The sequence below is a fragment of the Mustela nivalis genome (genome assembly GCF_964662115.1).
Source record: "Mustela nivalis genome assembly, chromosome: 8".
In the NCBI taxonomy this organism is placed as follows: Eukaryota; Metazoa; Chordata; class Mammalia; order Carnivora; family Mustelidae; genus Mustela; species Mustela nivalis.
Genome location: NC_139027.1, coordinates 115,766,841 through 115,788,215, shown reverse-complemented (window position 1 = coordinate 115,788,215; position 21,375 = coordinate 115,766,841). Strand labels below are relative to the sequence as shown.

Here is a 21,375-nt window from a genome sequence, read left to right as displayed (position 1 = left end):
AAAATTTAAAAAATAATAAAAATAAAATCCTTATTCCCTAATCAACTGATCAGCTTCTCTTCTAAACATCTCTGAAACTCAGACCTTCCATTCCCATTCTGGCCCTCATCAGCTCTCACCTGGACTCTTGCACACATTTGTGAGATATTCTCCTTAATAGATTTCATACAGGGGCGCCTGGGTGGCTCAGTGGGTTAAAGCATGACCCTGGTCATGATCCCAGGGTCCTGGGATCGAGCCCCACATTGGGCTCTCTGCTCAACAGGGAGCCTGCTTCCTCCTCCTCTCTCTCTCTGCCTGCTTCTCTGCCTACTTGTGATCTCTATCTGTCAAATAAATAAATAAAATCTTAAAAAAAAAGACAACCAGATCTCATGTATCCCGACCCCCCCAATCTAGTTCTATCCTTTTTAACCTAACAGTCTAAACTCCTTTAGAGGCACTCCAGCCCCTATAGACTTGGGCTCTTTAGCAAGACCCTAAGTTGTGACCCAGATCCACTCTCTCTATCCCCACCCTCTGCCTTTCCACGCCAACTCTCCAGCAGTGCCCAACCACTCTAAATTCCCAGACCATACTCACTAAACATTATCATCTCTGTGCCACAACTCATTCTAGGCACTGTAGAGAAATTAGTTAAGTAGACAAAAAGGGCTATCTTAACTCAAAGGGCTTTCTTCCAACAGGGAAACCAGTAAGTAAACAGAATAATTTCTGATACTGCTGACTGCAGTGAGGAAAATGAAGCTGAAGATGACAGAGCATGATCAAAAGCCAACAGGGGTACTGTTTTGGCATGGGCAGGGAAGTGGACTTTGAGAGGAAACCTGAATATTGGTGGAAGGGATTCTTTTTAAAATTCTCAGACCCCAAATGTTTACAAAGGTTATTTGTATTAAGTAGCTTACATACATACAGGATCCATATACACAGAATCTATATATGCAATATCTTTAGCTTGTGGCTCTAATACGACAAACCCGAAGCCCACTAGACTTCCTAACATAATGCATTTCCTTCTTGTCTGAGCTACTTAACACAAAAAACATTCTACCTCATCATCAGATAGGGGAATCGCTGGCCCGAGAGGCATTCACTTAATTCTACTCCTCTCAGTCCAACTTTAGGGAGAAAATATTTGGAGGGAAGGGTAGGTCGACGGCTTATACAAGAGAAGTAGAAATGCAGAAGAGGTGGGGCTAGAAGAAGACATTAAGCTCACTAATTCTGAAATGGCTCTTGTAAATACAAAGAACAGTAACGAAGGACAATGAACAAAATCTAAATGAGAATGAGATTTTAATATTATTTATTTATTTATTATTAGATTTTATTCATTTATTTGACAGAGAGAGGTCACAAGTAGGCAGAGAGGCAGGCAGAGAAAGAGGGGGAAGCAGGCTCCCCGCTGAGCAGAGCCCAATGTGGGGCTCGATCCCAGGACCCTGAGATCATGACCTGACCCTAACACAGAGGTTCAACCCACTGAGCCACCCAGACGCCCCTGAGATTTTAATTTTAAAGGGAGAAGAAAACATGCATGGGAGAAAAAAAAACCTGAAATGTAAATGAAGTTGTAAACAATTCTCATTTTATTTTTTTTTAATTAGGCTCCACATCTAACGTGGGGCTTGAACCCTGAGATCAAGAGTCACATCCTCCACCAACTGAGCCAGTTACATGTCCACGAGTCTTACTTTAAAACAAAGTATATGAAAATCATTTAAAAAAAACTGGCTTTGACAATGTCTTGACTACACTTTTATCTTAAAAATTCAAAATCATCATGAGGTGAGGCCAGTCAAGAGAGTAAGAAAAATATGACAGGATTACTTGGAAACAGGGCACAGTAAGAGGTTTATTAGTCATATGCAAAAATTAGCAACAACTTGTCCAGCTGGGCCAGGTTACAATTAGTTCACAGTGATACTAACTTCATTCTGCCATAGACAAGAGCACAGCTACGTCTCCTCAACAGAGGATTTTATTACCAAACCCATATTCTGGCTTTTCGAATGGTCTCCCAACCTTATACAGTGTGCCTCCACAGCATCTGTGAGTAAGAACGTCCCTGAAAGCCCTTCAGAGAGCAGAGGAGAACACCTTCTCGTGGAGGAACATCAGCTTTTCTAAGCGAGTTCGTTTCAGGAGCGGGAGCCACTCCCAGTGGAATAACTCGACCACGCGGTACCCGAGCCGCTTCAACTGCCGCCTCTTCATATTGTGCAGCCCGAGCAGATCCCTGGAACCGTAGCAGTACTGGTTCTTGTTTGTCAACTGAATAGCCAGCTTCACTTGTGGGGCCTGCAGGCAGGCTGGGGGATGAGGGCCCGCCATCTCCCTGACCCCCAACCTGCCTGCCACACCGCCAGGGGAGCTCCCCAAATGTATGGCTGCCTTCGCTAATATCCCTGCCTGCTGCTCAGTCTTTGACTCAGTTTCTCTCTGGAAATGTACTCTTGATTTCCCTTTTAGTAGCTGAGTCATCAAATCATCTGTAAGGCTGACTCCCACATGCTTCAGCCTCAATTTGGCTTTATCTTCAAGTGGTACGGCTTCTTCGTTAAATGGTAATGGCTTCATGTTAATGTCAAGCTGGACCTCTAAGTCAGAAGACCGGGTATGAGGCAAAATCATATGGTGTTTGACGTACTGGGGCCCGCCCAACAGGTTTTCCAGTAAAAAGAGAGCCTCTCGGAATTCAGGCTTTGAGCACATATCCCTCCTTGCTAAATTCCACAGCATTTCCGACCCCTCTTGCTGAAGGTGAGCAGTAAGACGATTGCCTCTGTAATCTAGACACTCAACACCGACTGTACCATCAAGAGTATACAACTCCTTAGTGAGTTCGAACTTAGTTCTCTCCTGAGCTAACCTGATGAACTCTGGACTCAAAGCAAAGTTGATGAGCTCTAATGGAAAGTACTCAGAAAAGGCCAGGCCCAGCAGGCAGGTGAGCAGGTGTTCTGGGTATCGACTGAACTCAGGCATCTTTCTGTGAATCTCACTTATCAGACTAGAATAAAACTCTTCTGTATTGGGTGGCTTATAATTCAGAGTTCCAAATGACCACAGAATCTTGGCTATGTCTTTACTTCGACAGAATGCCACCCGAGGAGGCAAAGAAGCAGCCACAGCATTCATTAGCCCTTCATCCAGGATGCGTAAGGCTGAGCAAGCAAGAGTCAGGTGCATGACACCCTGAACTCCTAGAAAAGGAATTCGCTGAGGAGCGATCTGGCCAAATTGCTTCATGAAATTTACGTGATCCACATGAGTGAAACGGAACATTTTAAGAATATTCACTAGGGCATAATTACTCAGATGCTGCATGTCAGCACAGGCCAAGTCTCCAAGTTTCCTCATGACATATTCAGAGAGACCACTGCTTGATTTGAAGAACCCCAAACAGATTGTACCAATCTCCTCTAAATTGATCGAGTCTATATACTTGAGAATCAACGATTCTAGTTTTTGCATGAGGTCTTGGGGTACCTGGCGACTTTCACCTATAATATAAATTAGGTGAATCAGCTGGGACAAGGATAGATCTTTCCAATGCAAATTAAGGTAACTAAAAAAGATTTTCAAAAACCGAGGTACTTTGCGGCCCAAGTGCCGCCAGAGGTCAGCCACCAAGAGAAGCTGATCTAGACTCATCTCCCACACCTTCCTGCAAAATCTGATTTCATACACATCCAGCACTGAATGGGAGCAAGGGATTCCTAAACTGACAAAGGCTTTCAAAATCTTGATCAGATCTGGGACATCAAAGAGCTGTATGTTTTTCACACTCAGCTGGCAGAGCAAACCAAAGCTGGGACTGGACAGGACAGCAGGGTACCGCTCTGCAGGCAAAGAGCTCAGCTTACACAGATAATCAGCAATGACTTGAGGCTGGAGATTATCTTGATAAACTGTGATTTTGTGCAAAATTAATTCACCTTCTGAAACGGAAAGGGGCTGACAAGTCTCCGATCTGTTATAGCTGTGGAGCTGGTACTCTGGTCTTAGCTGTAGGAAACCTCGGGGGTCTTCAAAGGAATCAAACACTTCTACATTGTCTTCAACAAGGCCTGTGGACCCAGGGGAGCCCGGCTTCAACGTGCTGGCCTGTGAGGCAGAGACCCCGCTGGATTCCGAACCTGGAAGGGCACTGCTGGTTGTCAGGAGCCTCCGAGAAGAGGAAGCGCTAGGAATGTTCCCAGCTTTTTTGGCAGGCTCGCAGAGGCCGCTGTGTTCTGGAGCCTCCTGTCCCCTCTGCCGGGCGCTGCTTCCCACATTCCAGTATGTCACACTCTGGGTGGCACTGCAGGCAAAAGGACTGCAAAACGCTCGATATCCTAAAGGTTTTAATAACTTGAGGGTGGCTGCCGTTCTGGGGTCAGTACAGATCGTTCTGGCAGTCAGAACACAGTCCTCACAGGTTTGTCCAGGCAATTTCTTTACATGGTGCTGGATTAGAGCTGGACGCGGAGGCGTTCCACAGAAACTGCCTGGAAATCTTCGGCATATCGCAAGAGCCATGGGTCACAAATGACTGGGCCAGAATTGGTGCCAGATACTGAAAAAAGGGTAGATGAAGAATAAGTGGCTTCCACCTATCACAATACAAAAACGCACACATTTTAAGAAAGGGATTAAGCTACCCTGCTGTCCACTTGAATAAGTTCCATGCTAGTGAATGCCCAAACCACAAGCCAGCACACATCAAGGATAAACTCCTTCTCCTGGATACCAAGGCATAAGGGGCCCACTTGGAGAATAAGAACATTGGTAAAAGCTGCTGTGCTGACTCTGAAAGTAAAAAGTGGGATTTGGTATAAAGTTTAATTATGCCCACCATAACCCTCCTTGTCCCTAAGGTATGAAGACTTGATTATGGGATTGTGTTCTCATGCTGCTCCTACACCTGTTACAAGATGCTTATTCTCCTCCCCAGGAGGCTTACCAGATACTGAATCACTATCACAGAGAAGTCAGGCAATTGATACATATATTCAAAAAACTCCTTTTGGCAGGAGAAGGCAGAAGGCTGATGCCCCCTGCTCACTGTCACTTCACGGGTAGGAAGCAAAAAGCATCTCAGAGTTGGGCTGTAGATTCAGGGCACACCAGTTCACAGGCCTGCCCCACTGAAACACAAGGGAGCAGCACAGCTCTCCTCTGGAGGTGGCTATTAGCAATGTTGTCAGTGGTCAGGCATGGATTACCCTGTCTCTGAGCGGCGCAGTCCCCACTGTCCCCTGAGGTAGGAGCCATGAGGGGCTATAAAACGGATTCTGCGAAGCTCCTATTTTCGCTAAAGGCTTTTAGCTTTCCCTTCACTGGAGAAATGCCAAAGCCTGACAAGCAAAACCCAGTGAGCCCTGAACTGCCAAGATGTGGACCAGGTAGGGTTGTTGCGGCACATGAGCAAGTTCTGAGGGTGTCAGGGTGACTTTCTGAAATTCCTGCCCAGCTCTCCTGTCAGCCCTTCCCTCCAGAGCCCACAGCAGGAGAACCATGTGGCCACAGGGCATGCCCCATGGCTTTGTTCGGGCAGTCCAGCTAAGCAGGCTTCTCTGGATGGTAGGAATGTATGCTCTGATTTCTTTGTGAACCACAGCAGAATTTATCACACTAAATCCTTAGATACTTAGTTCTTTACCGTGGCCTGTGGACCATTCTCTCTACTATGTTTCAATCTCTGGGTCCAGATATTACAGACCAGGGGTCGGCAAACTATGGTCCACAGGTCCAAATCTACCCCTCTACATATTCTTTGGTAAAGTCTTATCTGAGCATAGCCAGGCCACATATTACGTATTGTTTATGCCTGCTTTCTCACTACAAGAGCAGAATTGAGCAACTGTAGCAGAAAATGTATGGCCTGCCTGCAAAGCATAAAATATTTAGTACATGGCCCTTTACAGAAAAAGTTTGCTATCTACCATTAGTTTATTCCTATGAATGCAGATGGCCAACTTTTTAAAAATTAGAAAATATTAGAAAAGTAGTACTGAAATAACTTTTCCTTTAATAGTTAGAGATAACTAAAGATTTATGCCTCAAAACAGTCACTACAAATCTCAACCAGTACTGCACTACAGGCATGGTAGGAACAAAACAGCAAGTAATAGAACTCTCTAGTTGACAGAATAGGGCTTTTTTTTTTTTTTTAAGATTTTTAATTTATTTTGCAGGGGGAGGGAGAGAGGAAGAAGGGAGAGAAGGGTTTAAAAGATTAAAAATTAAAGGTCTAATTAATTAATTAATTAATTAGAATTTTAACTGATTAAAACTAAGGTTTAAAAGATTTAAAAAATTAAAAGATTTTTAATTTGGGGCGCCTGGGTGGCTCTGTGGGTTAAAGCCTCTGCCTTCGGCTCAGGTCATGATCCCAGGGTCCTGGGATCAAGCCCCGCATCAGGCTCTCTGCTCCGTGGAGAGCCTGCTTCCTCCTCTCTCTCCGCCTGCCCCACAGCCTACTTGTCATCTCTGTCAAATAAATAAATAAAATCTTTAAAAAATATAAAAATAAAAGATTTTTAATTTATTTGGGGGGGAGAAGGGCAGGGGGAGAGGGAGACAAAGAGAATGTGAGCAGGGGAAAGGGCAGAGGGAGAGGGAGAGGTAGAGTATCTCAAGCAGAGTCTTCACTTAGTGCAGCGCCCCACCTCACAACCCTGAGATCATGACTTGAGCTGAAACCAAGAGTCCAACACTCAACTGACTGAGTCACCAGGGTGTCCTGACAGAACAGGGCTTTTAAGAAGACCTGCTTTACAACCTGGAATCCACATTTGGCTCAACATAATTTGCAACTAAAGCCATAAACAGTCAAATCTGTAGTCCTTCCTCTCATCTTGAGAACTAGTTTGAAATAACAACAACAAAAGACAAAACATTTTTTTTTTTTTACAAAATAACTGTGCCCCCCAAAAAACTGAGATGCCTGGTTGGCTCAGTTGGTAATGTGTGACTCCTGATCTCAGGGGTTTTAAGTTCAAGCCCCACACTGGGTGTAGATTACTTAAAAATTAAAAATCTTAAAACAGGGGCTTCTGGGTGGCTCAGTGGGTTAAAGCCTCTGCCTTCAGCTCAGGTCATGATCCCAGGATGCTGGAATCGAGCCCCACGTCAGGCTCTCTGCGGAGAGTCTGCTTCCCTTCCTCTCTCTCTGCCTGCCTCTCTGCCTACTTGTGATCTCTGTCTGTCAAATAAATAAATAAAATCTTAAAAAAAAAATCTTAAAACAAAACAAAACCTGAATACAATTCAAATGTCCACCCAGAAGTAGAGGGCTGATTTACAGGGGAAGTGTGTGGTAAGGATCAACATGAGAAAAAGCACATTCAAATATTCAGTGGAACAAACTGAACACGAATGAGTGCCAGCACCTAAAATATTTATATAAAAGGAAAGTAACTATATAGCGTTTTATAACCATATAACTTTTCCCCCTTTTTATTGGCATTGAAACTCTTAATACAAAAGAGTATATGAATTTAACAAATGCCTTTATAAATAATTTTAAAAGCACACTAAATAACTTAAATTACTTCAATAAATACTACCTAAGAGTACTTAATGAAATTATTGTGCATGGTCCTTACATGAACAAAAGAACCATTTCCTCGAACATCAATGTTTGAGTGCTATCAATTCTGTATTTCGAATTGATTCTGTACTTTGAATTAACGTGGCTCTTCTTGATTTGCAAAATATACAGACTAAGTCCCAAGATGGAAAAAACAACAGCCACAATCATTTTAGGGCTTCCTCTATGCCAAGCGTAGTATATGTTTTTTATTTATTTTTGTTGTTTTGTTTTTTACTTTTTTTTTTTTAAACAGATTTTATTTACTTATTTGAGAGAGACAGGGCAGGAGTGGTGAGGGGTGGTGGGAGGGAGAAGCAGACTCCCTGCTGAGCAGGGAGGCCTACACAGGCTTGATCCCAGGACTCTGGGATGATCACCTGAGCTGAAGGCAGACGCTTAATCAACTGAGCCACCCAGGAGGCCCCAGTATACACACTTTTTAAATTTGCATTAGTTCCAATCCTTACAACCTCTCTGTATGGTAGGTCTTATTATCTCTATATTGTGGACGAGGAAAGGGACACTTCACAAGATTAAGAAATAGCTAAGGGATGGAGTGGGGTTTGACATCAAAGATCATCTGATTCCAAAATTCACATTGTGGGTGTATTCTAGAAGAGAGGAGGAGTCAGATTCCATATAAAGAGGAGAGGAGGATCCTGAACAATCACAGGGTTTCCAGACGTAGGGGAGCTCGAGCGTTAGAACTGGGTGAACTCAAAAGCCCCTCACCTCTAATACGGGCAAACCTCGGAGGTAATGTTGTTTGGTTCCAGATCACTACAATAAAGTGAGTGTTGTGATAAAGTGAGTCAAAGGAATTTCCTGATTTCCCAGTGCACACAGTTATGCTTACACCATACCGCGGTCTGTCAAATGTGCAATATTATGTCTAAAAAACAGCAGACATATCTTAATTATAAAATACTACTAAAAAATGCTAACCATCACCTGAGCTTTCAGCAAGTCATAACCACAGATCACAAATCACCATAACAAATAAAAAATAATGAACATCTGAAATATTGCAAGAATTACCAAAATGTGACATGGAGATAGGAAGTGAGGAAATGCTGTTGGAAAAATGATACCAAGAGACTTGTTCGACCTTCATAAACCTTCAACTTGTCATACACCTTCAACTTGTAAAAAACGCTCTCTCTGTGAAATGCAATAAAGTGCAAAATGAGCTATGCCTGTGGTCTAGGATCCGTGCTATCACTATGGTTTGTTTATACCACTTATGAAAAGAACATAGAGAAGACCTCAAAGACCAAAATCTACAGAGAGGAATGGATTTACAAGATATCCCCTCATCTGAGGGAAGAAAAAGTAACACAACTGAAAACCTGAAAGTCAGCAGGAGAGATAAGGGATCCCGAATCTTAACATAGAGAGAAACAAAAGGAAACCCCAGGATAATGATGAAGATCCCAAAACTAGAACTGTGAGCAGACATAAAGCTCCTGCCAGAGGAAGTAAATATTACCAAGGAGAGGAGACTTATACTTCTGAGGAATAATCTGGGGATGGACAAGCAACTGGTAGACAGAAAACCAAGCCAGTAACAATAGTGACAAAAATTAACTCTGGGAAAACAAAAAAGTTGTGTAAGACAGAAAATTTTATATTATGCTTCCTACTCAGCTATGAATATTTACATAATCTTATTGATATAAACCCTGAAGATCAGCTTAACCAAAAACTATAAGCAAACTATATATGGAAGATACAAGGAGGGGAAGAAGAACAGGGACTGGGTAGTGAAGCCCAGAGCCACAAAGTCCATAATAAAGAAGCCGAAGATTTTATAGATATAGATACTTCCTAGAAATCAAGAAACAGCAACACATTATTTAGAAATATACTGATAAATGTCAAAAGAAACAGAGTAGAAAGTACCTCCACAGAACAAAAAAGGAGGGGGAAAGAAGGAATTAATATTTAGTGTTGTAAGTTCCATCAAACTATTGGACTGTGTAAACCATGTCCAATTTTGACAAAAATTAAATTTGTCAAATGCATGTACTAACAGGAAATTAAGGTATTTTTTCAAGAAGACAATCAGTGTTCGAAGAAAGTAACCTACGGTCCAAGGAAAATGCTGAAAGCTTTTCTAGTCCAAGCAATTCCTACTGTCTACAAAACTTCTTTAAGGATGCCCAGTAACAGAAATGATGACAAAATAAAGAATCATAGAAGCATGCAAAGCCAACAGCAAATGGCAAATAGGAGGTACTTACCTTTTCACCATGCAACTTTTAGCATAACTGTATAGACACTGTATTTACATATACAGGTCTGAAATATAATCACTTTAGAAGTCTGGTCTTGAGTACTGTGGAAGGAAAGGAAAGAAACGAAGGGAAGATACAGAACCAATAAAGCAGAACAGTAAGGAGAAAAGGCACTACAAAGGAGAGGTTCTCCTCTGCCCAAAGGAGAAGAGAAAACACAGCTGAGTGAGTTAGTTCCTCTTTCCTTAAAAACTCTCATAGAATCGGTAAGAAAGATGGAAAGGGAATACTGTGAGATTCCCCAATCAGTACCTACTGATGCCTTCTCTAGAGGTTCAAAGCCATGTGACATCAGCACAAAGCTCCTTTCTTACTTTAAATGTATAAATTTAACTATATGTACAACCTCCTCATCTCCTTTTTTTTTTTTTTAAGATTTTATTTATTTATTTGACAGAGATCACAAGTAGGCAGAGAGAAAGGAAGGGAAGCAGGCTCCCTGCTGAGCAGAGAACACGATGCGGGGCTTGATACCAGGACCCTGGGATCACGACCTGAGCCGAAAGCAAAGGCTTTAACCCACTGAACCATCCAGGCACCCCCTCCTCATCTCCTCTTTAGGGGTCCTAACAAACCAGAATAAAGCCTCAGAGACCCCTGGCACTGCCCAACCACCCTGAGCAATGGAATTTCATAGGAGTGAAGACTCTTTCTTACCTTTCTACCTTCCAGGTACACGTCTGAGCAAAGCCAAATAGCTTCATTTAAACTATAATCCTGAAGTTAGAGGAAGGGAGCCAGTCGGAGGAAGACAGCCATGCTAACTGTAGATTAAGTCTATGACACTCTTAGCGTATTCAATTCACCAGTTACAGGATCTCCTCTCTGAATTCTGATTTCTGTCCTTTTGCTACAAAGGTTTAACCCCTTATGTCCTCATAAAATTGCCACAAATAAATGGATACTTCAAATTCTAATCTTGTCTTAACAGAAAATTTGTTGAGTAACCGAGAATTAAAACTAAAAACTAAATTTCTCCAGGTGTTGAGAGCCTACCAAGCTTTAATGCCCCTGGTGAGGGCTTAGAGACTGACCTAAGGACCCTTAGCTGTTAATGCAAATGCTAACTGGGCTAAACTCTTCTGTGCTTCAGTTTCCACATAGGAGCAGAGACAAGACTAAAGTCTTGTACTATTACTACGAAGGTCAAACACTAGTGCTAAAGTGTTTAGGTCAAGATAAGTATCACCTAGAGTTAAGCCAAACCAAAACCAAGTCTAACAGCCCATCCCCTCCACTTCGTTCCAGCTTCCACTTTCTTTTCTTTTTTTTAAGAGAGGGAGAGAGAGAGAAGCTTAGGCAGGCTCCACACCCAGCACAAAGCTCCACTGAGGCTGGATCTCACAACCCTGAGATCAGGACCTGAGCAGATAGCAAGAGTTAGACACTTAACTGACTATGCCACCTAGGTACCCTCTAGTTTCCATTCTTATTGGAGAAAACAGCATGACACAATTAACTGTGAAAAAAAATTTTTCCCCCAGCTTATATAGCCCTCTCCTCTCCTTCTCTAAGTCTCTGCTATTCCTCTATCAGAATGGCAAAAAGCGCCTGGGTAGAAACAGTCTGACAAGACCCCACAGATGATTCTGTTAGAGCCACTGCTCTTAAAGGATTCACAATGCTTTATCTAGAAAATCTCTGGGTTTAAAAACAGAGAGCAGGCACCCATATCCTCTCAGACAGTGACAGTGGAGCTACCAAATCTTTGCAAGTAAAGAGAAATATCTGCATCCAAAGTCACGTCAACTGGCCAACTCAACACAGTACTTGGTTTTAATCTATTCTAGGTTTGCAAGGCTGAGCAGTACAGGTTTTCAGACAGCTGAAGGGGAAACTTCAGAATTCTCTAATATAAAAGTTGACTTATTTGCATAAGTCAAGGACCCTTATGCAAATGATGGGGTCATCTGGCTCTTGCAAATGATGAATGACAAGCCCCTGCTGGGAATCAGAAAAGTAACCCAATGAACGGCGAAGAAAATCATACAGTCAAATAAATTAGGCCTGCCCACTGCCAAAGGCCTCACTTTCTCCGCTGTAACACTGAGTCTTCAGATTTTTATTTTGGTTACTAGACAGTAGTGAACTCATCCCAGAGCTTGCTTGAGGCCATTCAGAGCAGTGAGTTGTAGAATCCAGTTCTGGAGAAGCCACTGTTCTTACTATCCACAAAATGTGAGCAAAGTGCAGAAAACGGGAATTAACATGCCAGCTGCAACAAATGACTAGAGCAGGGAACACCAGACACATTTAGGAACACCTAAAGCACTTGGCTACCAACTCCATAGGATGAAGCACTACTCAAGGTTTACAGTGAGGGAGCAATGAAGCCTGGTCTGACTGAGTGGATGAGTAACTGGTATAAAGAGGGCCCAAGGCTCCCTGAGTCAGGACAGAAGAGCTGTGTCATGATTTGCACTTAAAGAGAAAGGGCAATTATTTTTATCTCTGGAGAGAAAAGGGAGGAAGACATCAATAATACCCTTAGTTAGGTCTGGGCAACCAGAAACCGTCTGTTAAAAATGGGGAACAGGTATACATCGTATTGATATTTACTCAAGACTCAAGTTGACCCAGTGCTAAGCAAAATACTGTAGGATTTTGCGGCTCAAATTGTGGCCTGCGGAGCAGCGGCATCAGCCTCACCTGGAAGCTGGTCAAGAATGCATAACCTCAGACCCTACCACAGACCTACATCCTCAGATCTCCAGATCCCCAAGTGATTAGCACGCACGTGAAAGTGTGATAAGGAGTGCGGCAAAGCAGCTCGCAGCATTCCGCCAACAGCCCTGCGAGGCAGCCAGTTGTTATCTCCGTCTCCCAGAGGAAAAAGTCAAGGTTCACACGAACCGTCTGCCCAAGGTCACAGAACTCTGAAGTGGCGGGGTCGCCGAGATGCTGCCTAAAGCGGGCCTGCGAAAGGAGTCCGCAGCCGGGCCCAGAAGCGCGGAGTCCGGCCTCGACGTGCCCGGCCCTGCGCCGCCCAGGACGGGAGAGGCGGGCCAAGAGCCAGGTGGGTAAGGAGAGGCCGCCACGACCTCCTCCCCGGCCGCCGCCACTCACCTGAGCCTGGCGAACGCGGGCGCCGCAACACCAGACCCCGGATCCCCGCGCCACCACGACTACTCCAGCAACACCCGTACCTCAGAGCCTCACTTCCGGCCAACTGCCCGCTACTTCCGTCTTCTGCGCTAGTGACGGATGCCGCCGAGGCTCAAAAGACTCTGTCAGCGTTTTCCAAGGACGTTTTCCAGTGGAGGACCTTGCTAAGAGGACGCGGAAGTCTAGAACCTGCGGAGGGGGGAACAGCGCCGTGGATGGACCGCTCTGGAAGTCGCTAAATAGGTTAGACACTGGTTCGAATCCCAGACCGCCACTCAGGCTTTTATTGCCTTGGAGAAGTGACATTAACTATCTAAGCCTAGTTTCTCAACCCTATAGTGAGGATAATCATGCATCTATAATAGAGATGCATCTGTGAAGTGCTCTCAGGAGAAGAGTTAGTGATGGATAGCCGAGCCTGTTAGGAGAAATGCATGTGAGGAGTTGGAGCTGGAGGAAGCCTTTGCTATGGCTGCTGAGCTAGGGTCATCATTAATCTCCCTGAGTAGGCTATCAGCAACTAAGCAAGGGAGAGCTCCTCCAGGAGGGCTTTGTCCCAGACTGCTGTTCTGGGGGAAACTTGAGCACTGCCAGTTGGAGTTTGTCATACCTTGTCAGTGCCTTGGTTGCGGGTCCACCTACCCTAAGAGCTGCGAGGGAGACTTGAGAACTGACGCTCCTTCCAGGGCACCATCTTGTCAGGGAGACAAAAACCAATGCAGGGAGGACACTTCAAGGAGGGGCAAAGCTGGCATCCCAATTCCTGAGCTCTGCAGAGGGCAGTTTGTCTGAAAATCTCACTTGGGCCAGACCAGAGCAGACATTCCTAGTGGCTGATTATGACTCTCTTTGTGAGAAGAACCCAGAAGAAGCAGAGAGCTCATCCCCAGGATATGAACCGTATTGCTCCTAGGCAGCCATGACAATCCTTTTCTTTGCCAAATACTCAATTTCCCAGTCTTCCCCAAAATAAGAAGAGGATGCAACTCAGTTCTGGCCAACAACATTTAAGGAGAAATGGACGAGTAGGATTCTGGGAAAGCTTTTACCTTCATGATAAAGTAGTGTGACCTCCGTCTTTTGTGGAGCTGTGGCAGCCACCTTGTGGCACTGAGGGAACTACATGCTAAGGATGGGAGAGTAGAATGAAGTCTTATGTCCTTGAAGAACCAATACTTATGATGGGATGCTTGTGACCAGAATTGTCAGGTGAGAAAAAATAAACCACTATTTAGGATCTTGTAAATCCGGTTGTTACTTGTAGCGGGGTGCATTGCACTGCATTGCATTCTTGAGTTGGGGAGGGGGGCTTTGTGAAGATGACAGAGGCACTTACATAAAGGACAGCGCTTACGCACAAAGGACAATTCCCTGCTCACAGCATTCTTGGGCCCATTCTACCTTTGGGGCTTCACCACTAATAACAACCTTGTTCTCAACCTTTGTGTTTTTGTCTTCTGCCCTCAAATATTGGCCAATCACTGTAAGGTGGCTCAGGATACCACATCTAGCTGTCTTGCCTTCCAGCCAGCAGCCTGTTGTCCAGATGCTGAGTTAGAACGACCTTGAAACCCTTCAGGGTGACAATCTGAGCTGAAGAGAAAGCCCCATTGGGTAGAAACTTGGATCCACTCCTCCTGGGCAACATGGAAGAACTTGGGCTTTGGGCCAACCTTCTCGCATGGCCCAATGAGCACCTCCAGCCTCATACCTCTCCGGGAAATGTTTACTCCAGCTTTGACCCCCACACCCCCTTCACCTAGGCTTCACCTCCCCAACCTACAAAGACACAAGCAGGCCAAAGAATGCCACTCAAGAGGCTTTCTCCATTTTATTTCTTTGGGAAAAGAAAACGAAGTCTTTCCATCACATATGGTAGAGATATATATTTATATATATTTATATAGAATTTCTTTTGTGTTTGGAAGTCCCAAAGCTGAGTCTGTTCATATTTTTTTCTATATATTTTTTTCTTACTAATGCCTTCTCTTCCCCCTGCCCCTCTGGCCCAGGCCCAGGTTCTGGGGCAGGTACAGTGAGGGGTGAGTGGAATGGGCAGTGATTGCCAGATGCCCCCCCCCCAGCTCAGAGATCTGGTGAGGGTCACCTGGAAGGGGCTGTGCAGAGGGATAGAGGCCACACAGAGGGGCACTCTTGTTTTTGTGGGGGACGCACAGCTCATTAAACAGTCACCAGTCATGGGAGGAGGCTGGTCAGGGGTTGGGGAACTTGCTCACAGTAGTTGCCAGCTCTCTCCACCCTGCCCTCCAAACCGAGTCTTGGGGAGGAAGAGAGTGAAAAGAGAGAAATACAAGGGCTGAGGGCCAAGCCTCCTCTAATTTTTATTGCTGGTGAATTAGAAATTTGCCTTTCCCTTCCTTTCTTAGGGAGATAGACTCAGGATGCTAGGAGGAGGAGGGACATGACAGTGCTGTCCCAACCCCCACTGATGGCCATGCCAGGCCTACCTTGGGCAAACACTGGGCTACCTTGAGATCCTGGGAACTCAGGGGTCAGTGTTCTTCTCAGGTAGCCTTGTCCTTCAAGGGCAAGCACAACCATCCTCCCTCGCCACCCCCCCCCCCAAACAAAGGCCTCTGGCTCAGGCTTGGGCCCATTGGAGCTTGGAAGTGGGCAGTGCACCAAAAAATCAAGCAGAATTTTCTACTGGAAGAAAAGGTGAGGTTGGGGGAAGAGGTGGCCTAGGACAATGATGTTCTTAGCATGAAAGCAGAGGGAGGCTGGGGGGAATCGAGTGGGAAAAGACACAGGGAGACATCACAGACACTCATATGACCTCAGAAACCAGGTGAGGGGAGTGCCTGAGAGGCAGGTAGCACTTAATAGCTGTAGTTAGAGCCGGACAGTGGCCCTGGGTGTGGGGTAAGCCAAGCAGATGGGGCTATCACCCTGTGGGGTCCTGGCCAGAAGGGTAGGGTAGAGCTAAGAAGCCTCCAGGTGACCCTTCCCAAGAACAGGAGAGCAGATCTTCCCTGGGCACTGAGTCTTCACCCCCAGCCTTCCCTACGGCCGGCCCCTGATATGTACATAGGGACATATACTCAGGACCAGGCCAGGCACCAAGGCCTGAGCCCAAGAGACCTTGGGGGGGAGGGGCTGGGCAGGTAGCCCTCTCAACCACATACAGGCTATCTGCTCCCACTTGTCCTGTCAATCTGCCCAGGGAGGGATAATAGGACAGGAAGGACAGAGGCCAGGAGCCCAAGGTCTGTCAGCTTTGGCAGACCCCATGAAGACCTCCTCAGGCTACATGACCTCTGAGGTGACCACACAGAGCATCACCAGACACCGGGATGGCCAACGGTAGCCACCCAGACCTACCCAAGGGCTGAGGCACCTCATGGTGCTACAGGCCTGCCGCCTCCCATCTCCCAAAAAACAGCGCCAAGATGGGGAGCACGGGGCTCCCCTGCTGCCTGGGCCCCTCAATTTCCATACATGCCTCCCTCTCTCCCCTCCTTGGGAGGAGGGTCCAAAGGGGCTGCCCAGAGGGCCAGTGGTAGAGCCCCAAGGGCACCCCTTGGGGGGAGGGGAGGGACCTGGTCACAGCTGCTTTGAGAACCTCTTTGGTCTGGGGACATGGGAGACATAGGGAAGAGACATGGCAGGGAGGGGACACTGAGGACTCTGGCCTTTGACAGGGCACTTGTCAAAAGGCCACATGCCCAGGTAGGGGATCAGATTTCCGTGGACTCAATGCGTTCGAGGCGGGAGGGTGTCCAGGCTTTCTTCTCCTCGCCGTGTTGTGGGGTGGGTGTGCTGGCCCCCCCGGCTGACCCACGCTCCCGCAACCGCCGCTCCAGCTGCTGGTTGCGCTGGTACATCTCCACGTAACTCAGCTGCAGTTGCTTCTGGTACTCGATGACCTTCTCCTTCTCCTCCAGCCACACGCGGCGCTCCTCCGCGAAGCTGGCGCCCTGGCGCTCCCGGGCTCGCCGCTCCGCCGCCAGCTCGGCCTGCAACCGCCCCACCTCCCGCCGCAGGGCCCGCGTCCCGCTCTCCCCGCCAGCATCCACCTCCCCGTCCAAGGAAACCAACGAGGCGGCGGCGGCCACCCCGGCCTGCCGGCGCATCTTGGCCTCGTCGCTTTCGCACGTGGCCAGGGCATCCTGGGGCTCGGCAGGGTCCACCGGGGTCAGGGCGGGCTTGAGGCACGCCGCGGGCAGCTCCGCCTCACTCAGCTCCAGGCTGGCCTGCTTGCTGCCGAAGGAGTCCCTCAGGCTGAGCAGCTGTTCCTCCTTCTCTCGCAGCGAGGCCCGGCCCTCCCGCAGTTGCGAGCGCAGCCCCACGATCTCACTCAGCTTCTGGGACACGTCCGCCTGCGAGTCCTTCAGCTGCTGCTTCAGGAGGGAGATCTCCCCTGCCTTCTGGCACACCTGGGTAGGGGCAGGGACGAAGAGGACCAGGGTCAAGGCAGAGCCCCACAGGAGGGCACCCCAACTCCTGCATCCAGCCCCAGGCCCAGCATCCCCAGAGGCCAGGTTAACTCGTGGGTCACAAGGAAGGACCCAGAGGGCCCTCCTTGGACTCAGGACACATGTGGCTAATCTCACACAAACCCCTGGGCCACTCTGGTCCTCACAGACCCTCCTCATCTGTTCTGTCCCCCTCCCCTTCACTCCCCTTGTGACATTGGCCACAGCTCTGGGTTTCTCCAGAGTGACAGAAGGAGGGAGACTCAGAAAGAGAAAGCCCAAGCCCCCTGCCCGCACCTCCCACTTAGTTTCCTCCATCCGGGGCAGGAAGTCAGCCTGCTCCTTCTGGCAGGCGGCCACCTTGTCCTCAAGCTCTTCCCGCTGCCGCATCAGCCGGGCTGCCTCCTCCTGCAGCTGCTTCTTGTCCTGCTGCAGCCGCAGCACCTGCAGCTGGAGGCCCTGCTGGGCGCGCTGGGCGCGGCGGGCCACCTGCTGCAACTTCCCACTGCAACCCTGCCGCAGCTCAGCCAGCTCGCGCTCCCATGCCTTCTGCCGTTCCTCCAGCACCTGAGCCACCGCTGCCTCACTCTGCTCCAGGCTCCGCCGCAGGGCTGCCACCTCCTGTTCCTTTTCCCACAGCCGCTCCTCGAGCTCCTGGATCAGAGCACTGGGCGAAGGTGGTGAGCACGCCGCGAACGGCAGGCCTCCACCTCCGCCCTCCCCCGAGCCCAGGTGGCCTGGCCGCCCCATGGAGGAGGATGACCCACTCTTGCTGGAGGCCCGCCCACTGTCAGAGGTTCCTAGGTCCTGGTAGCCCGAGCCACCCCCGCCGCTGCCGCTGCTGCCGCTGCCGTAGGTGGCAGTGCCAATGCGGTTGATGTGGCTGGTGGAGGCACTGAGGGGCGCCAGGTGCTGGCTGTAGCTGGAGCTGTAGGTGGGCAGGCTTGTGAGTGAGTTCCGGCCGGAGTCGGAGAGGCCGCCCCCACCCCCGCCCGCTGGGGTCATGGTCCGAGACTTGTCCAGTCCACCCTTGAGACCACCAGGACCCTGTCGTCCCTCGGGAGTACCATTAGTCTGCGGGGGACACAGGTTCTGCATGGAGTGGAAGTTCTTGGGTACAACAGGCTTGAAGGCCGAAGGCCTAACTAGCGGCTCTGAGCACTGAGTAAAAAGCAAGCAAGGGGGAGCGGGTATCAGAATGTGGCCTTAACCCAGGCCCCACCTCTTCCCTATAGCTGAGAGAAGTTCAGCCTCACCCCCAATTAATCTCCATCTTGGAAGTCCCTCCCAGGTGGGTCTCCACCTCATGGCCAAGTCTCTACCCTGGAACCACCAGCTAGACTTGGCCCTCAGGACCCCACCCCGTGGCTCCCCAGCCCAACCTCCAGGGTCCACACTTTACCCTCCTCTCTGGAGGAGCCACCCCGCAGAGAAAGGCCCTAGGGACTGACCTGGTCTAGCTTGCCAGAGGTGGCCAAGAGCTTAGGTGGATGGCTGGGCTCACGATACTGTGGTGGGGCCTTGTCACTGCTGCCGCTGCTGCTACTGCCACCACTGCTGCCTACCACGTTGCCGCAGACATCAGTGTGGTCGCTGCCCCGCAGCTCGCCATTGAGGTAGAGGGAGTTGGCGAGAGCCTTGTCTTCTGAGGGGTAACGGCCTGGCCTCTCCCTGCCGGCCCCGCCACCGCTGCTGCGGGGGCCGGGGAAGCTGCCCTGGCTGCCCCCACCCCCCGTGCGGGTGCCCACGCTCTTCATGGCAAACTCCTGGGCGTGAGCCACCCCACTGCCCACACTGCCCATGGCCAGCCGAGGGTCTGGGGGTCCGAGCTCAGAGGGCCGAGGGGCAAAGGCCAGGAGAGGATCCCGCCCTGGGTCAGCGCGCACAGGCAGTGTCTCCAGCTTCGCCATGACTAAGCCAGGAGGGCACTGTGGGCACAGGGGGGAAGGCAAAGATAGGTCAGCCCCACCCCCACCACCCCAGACGAGTCAGCCCAAGCAGCACTTGCACCCAGCCCTTCAGTGTCCCTTCCTTATAATGGACACAAGAGTTCCCAGACACCCAGGATGGAGGAATGGGGCTGGGGTAAGAGTGACAGCCTGTAATAGGTTCCCTGTTGCCCACCTAATTGTGCCCAGACCCCAGGGCACCATGCACATACCCTCCCAGCTTTGCTCAGCTCAGCATTCCACCCCTCAGCTCCTGCCTCAACCCCACCTCCTCCATGAGCCCCAACTCTTCACTGCAACCCCCAAAACTTAGGCACTCTTTACCCTGGGTTTGAATCCCTATAATCCAACCTTATGGGCTGGAGAGACAGGGTTGGAAGGGTACAACAATACTTGAATTCAATAGGGAACCTCAGAAATTAAGGGAAGGAGAGAACCCACCCCTAACCAAATCTTCTGAGTAGGGGTCTTTCCCAGCCCCCTAACCTAGGGTGTTGCAGTCAAGGGCAGAAGTGGTGGCTCACTACCAGCGCAGGCTCCTCTCCTTGCCTTTCCAAGGGGGTGGGGGGCCGATGGGTCCTCAAGCCTGGGACCCTCCGAGGCCCGGTCTGCAGGGGCCATGTGCCTCACTCTCGCAGTCGGGGCTCGGCCCGAACCGGCTGGGCGACTTTGGACGGGCCGACTGAGCCATCCCGGACTGCAGTTTTCTCCTCTGCGAAATGGGAGGAATGAAGGACCTACCTCATGCAGCTGCCGAGCGCCAGGCGCCCCGAGGCGACAGGCGCGGGAGGGACGGGAGTCTTGTCGGGGGAGGGGGGTGGGTACCGCCGCGCGCCCCTGGGTCGCATGTGGGCGCCACCTCGGGCACGCCCCGCCCCCCACGGACGGCTGGGGACCGTGGCTGTAGCGCGTAGCGAGGGGACCTTCTGGAGGTCTTCCCAACTCTGCCGCACGAGGGGCCCCTTCCCCACGGTCAGTACCTCTGCAGAAGCCCGGGGGCTGGCTGAGGCTGGGGCAGAGGACGCTGTGTCACCAGCTGCGGCCGCTGGCAGTGCCTCCCTCTTGGTCCCGGTTTCCCACCGGTGGGCGGGGCGAGGGGCGGGGCTTCCGTCCCCAGCTGCGCCCGCAGGGGATTCCGCGCCTCCCATCCGCTCTAAGAATTCACTGCCACCGGGAAGACTTCCTGGGTTACCCCCTTTCCCCGTTCCCTTTGGACCTTGAACCGTGAAGTCCTCTGAACCCTTCCATGAGCGCGCTCCCCCCATCGCCCAAGGCCAGCCCACGAGAGCAGGGGGAGCAGCGCAGGCTTGCAGACAGGGCCTCGGGTTACCTGTGCTCATAGAGGCCCCACTTCCTGGTTCCTTTGTCTCAAATCCACACCGGGGAACACCTGCCCTAGAGATCTGCATAATCTGGCGGGGCCAAGGCACCAGGCAGTGCCAGTCGTGGAGGCAGGCCCTCGAACCGAATCCACTTTCCCCTAAGGAGCCCTCCTTCTCTACCAAGGTGAAGGGGTCTGGGCGGCACTCCATGGCCCTCCAGTGCCCCTCAGACTATCTTCTACCCAGGTGCCCATTCTGGTGCTGCATCCTTCCCATTAGACCCCAGACGCGGGGAACCTGACAAAACTCTTGTCCTTCAGGAGTCTTTTGGCCACCACACCTGGAATTACAGCCCTAAGTGGTTGGAAAGTTCACCACCAAGCCACGCCCCACTGCCTTTGTAAAATTCCATTCTCTCAGCATCTGTCCCCCCAGGGGTGGAGAACAGCACTCTACAACCTTCCTCCCGTGAGCCAGTCTATCCCCACATACACAGCTGAGTCCAGGCTGAGGCAAGAGAGGAACCTAGCGCAGAATTTTAGCGCAGTGTCACCAAGTGCAAGACCCTGAGAGTGAGTGCCTCTCAGGCCCCCCTCTAGACCCTGCTCTGCCTCTGTTCCCCACACACTCCAGCCCAGTTACCCCTCAATCCCTAAGTCCCCTTCCTACCCTTAAGCATGA

At 49.6% G+C, this 21,375-nt stretch overlaps 3 protein-coding genes across 4 annotated transcripts in view; all 3 read right to left on the bottom strand.

The window, feature by feature from the left end:
• Nucleotides 1-13,046, bottom strand: part of UBOX5 (U-box domain containing 5) — a 35,700-nt gene extending 22,654 nt beyond the window's left edge. For both annotated transcript variants that reach the window (XM_082744557.1, XM_082744558.1), the window contains exon 1: nucleotides 12,949-13,046. The gene's annotated coding sequence lies outside the window, so the exon portion shown is untranslated. The remainder of the gene's footprint in view (nucleotides 1-12,948) is intronic.
• On the bottom strand, nucleotides 1,839-13,037 carry FASTKD5 (FAST kinase domains 5). Its single transcript, XM_082744551.1, has 2 exons — nucleotides 12,949-13,037; nucleotides 1,839-4,564 (listed from the first exon to the last, which is right to left on the bottom strand). The coding sequence occupies exon 2, from the start codon at nucleotides 4,525-4,527 to the stop codon at nucleotides 2,083-2,085; it is 2,445 nt and encodes an 814-aa protein (XP_082600677.1). The 5' UTR covers nucleotides 4,528-4,564; nucleotides 12,949-13,037; the 3' UTR covers nucleotides 1,839-2,082.
• Nucleotides 13,047-14,868: 1,822 nt separating the features above from the next.
• LZTS3 (leucine zipper tumor suppressor family member 3) lies at nucleotides 14,869-20,513 on the bottom strand. Its single transcript, XM_082744556.1, is given in 6 exon segments — nucleotides 14,869-17,384; nucleotides 17,721-18,584; nucleotides 18,875-19,351; nucleotides 19,897-19,938; nucleotides 19,940-20,084; nucleotides 20,353-20,513. Coding segments are annotated over 5 exon segments (2,136 nt in total). The 5' UTR covers nucleotides 19,994-20,084; nucleotides 20,353-20,513; the 3' UTR covers nucleotides 14,869-16,685.
• Between the last annotated feature and the right edge of the window lie 862 nt (nucleotides 20,514-21,375).

Coding starts and splice junctions, on each gene's coding strand:
- FASTKD5 (XM_082744551.1), bottom strand. CDS start 4,527: ATGGCTCTTGCGATATGCCGAAGATTTCCAGGCAGTTTCTGTGGAACG.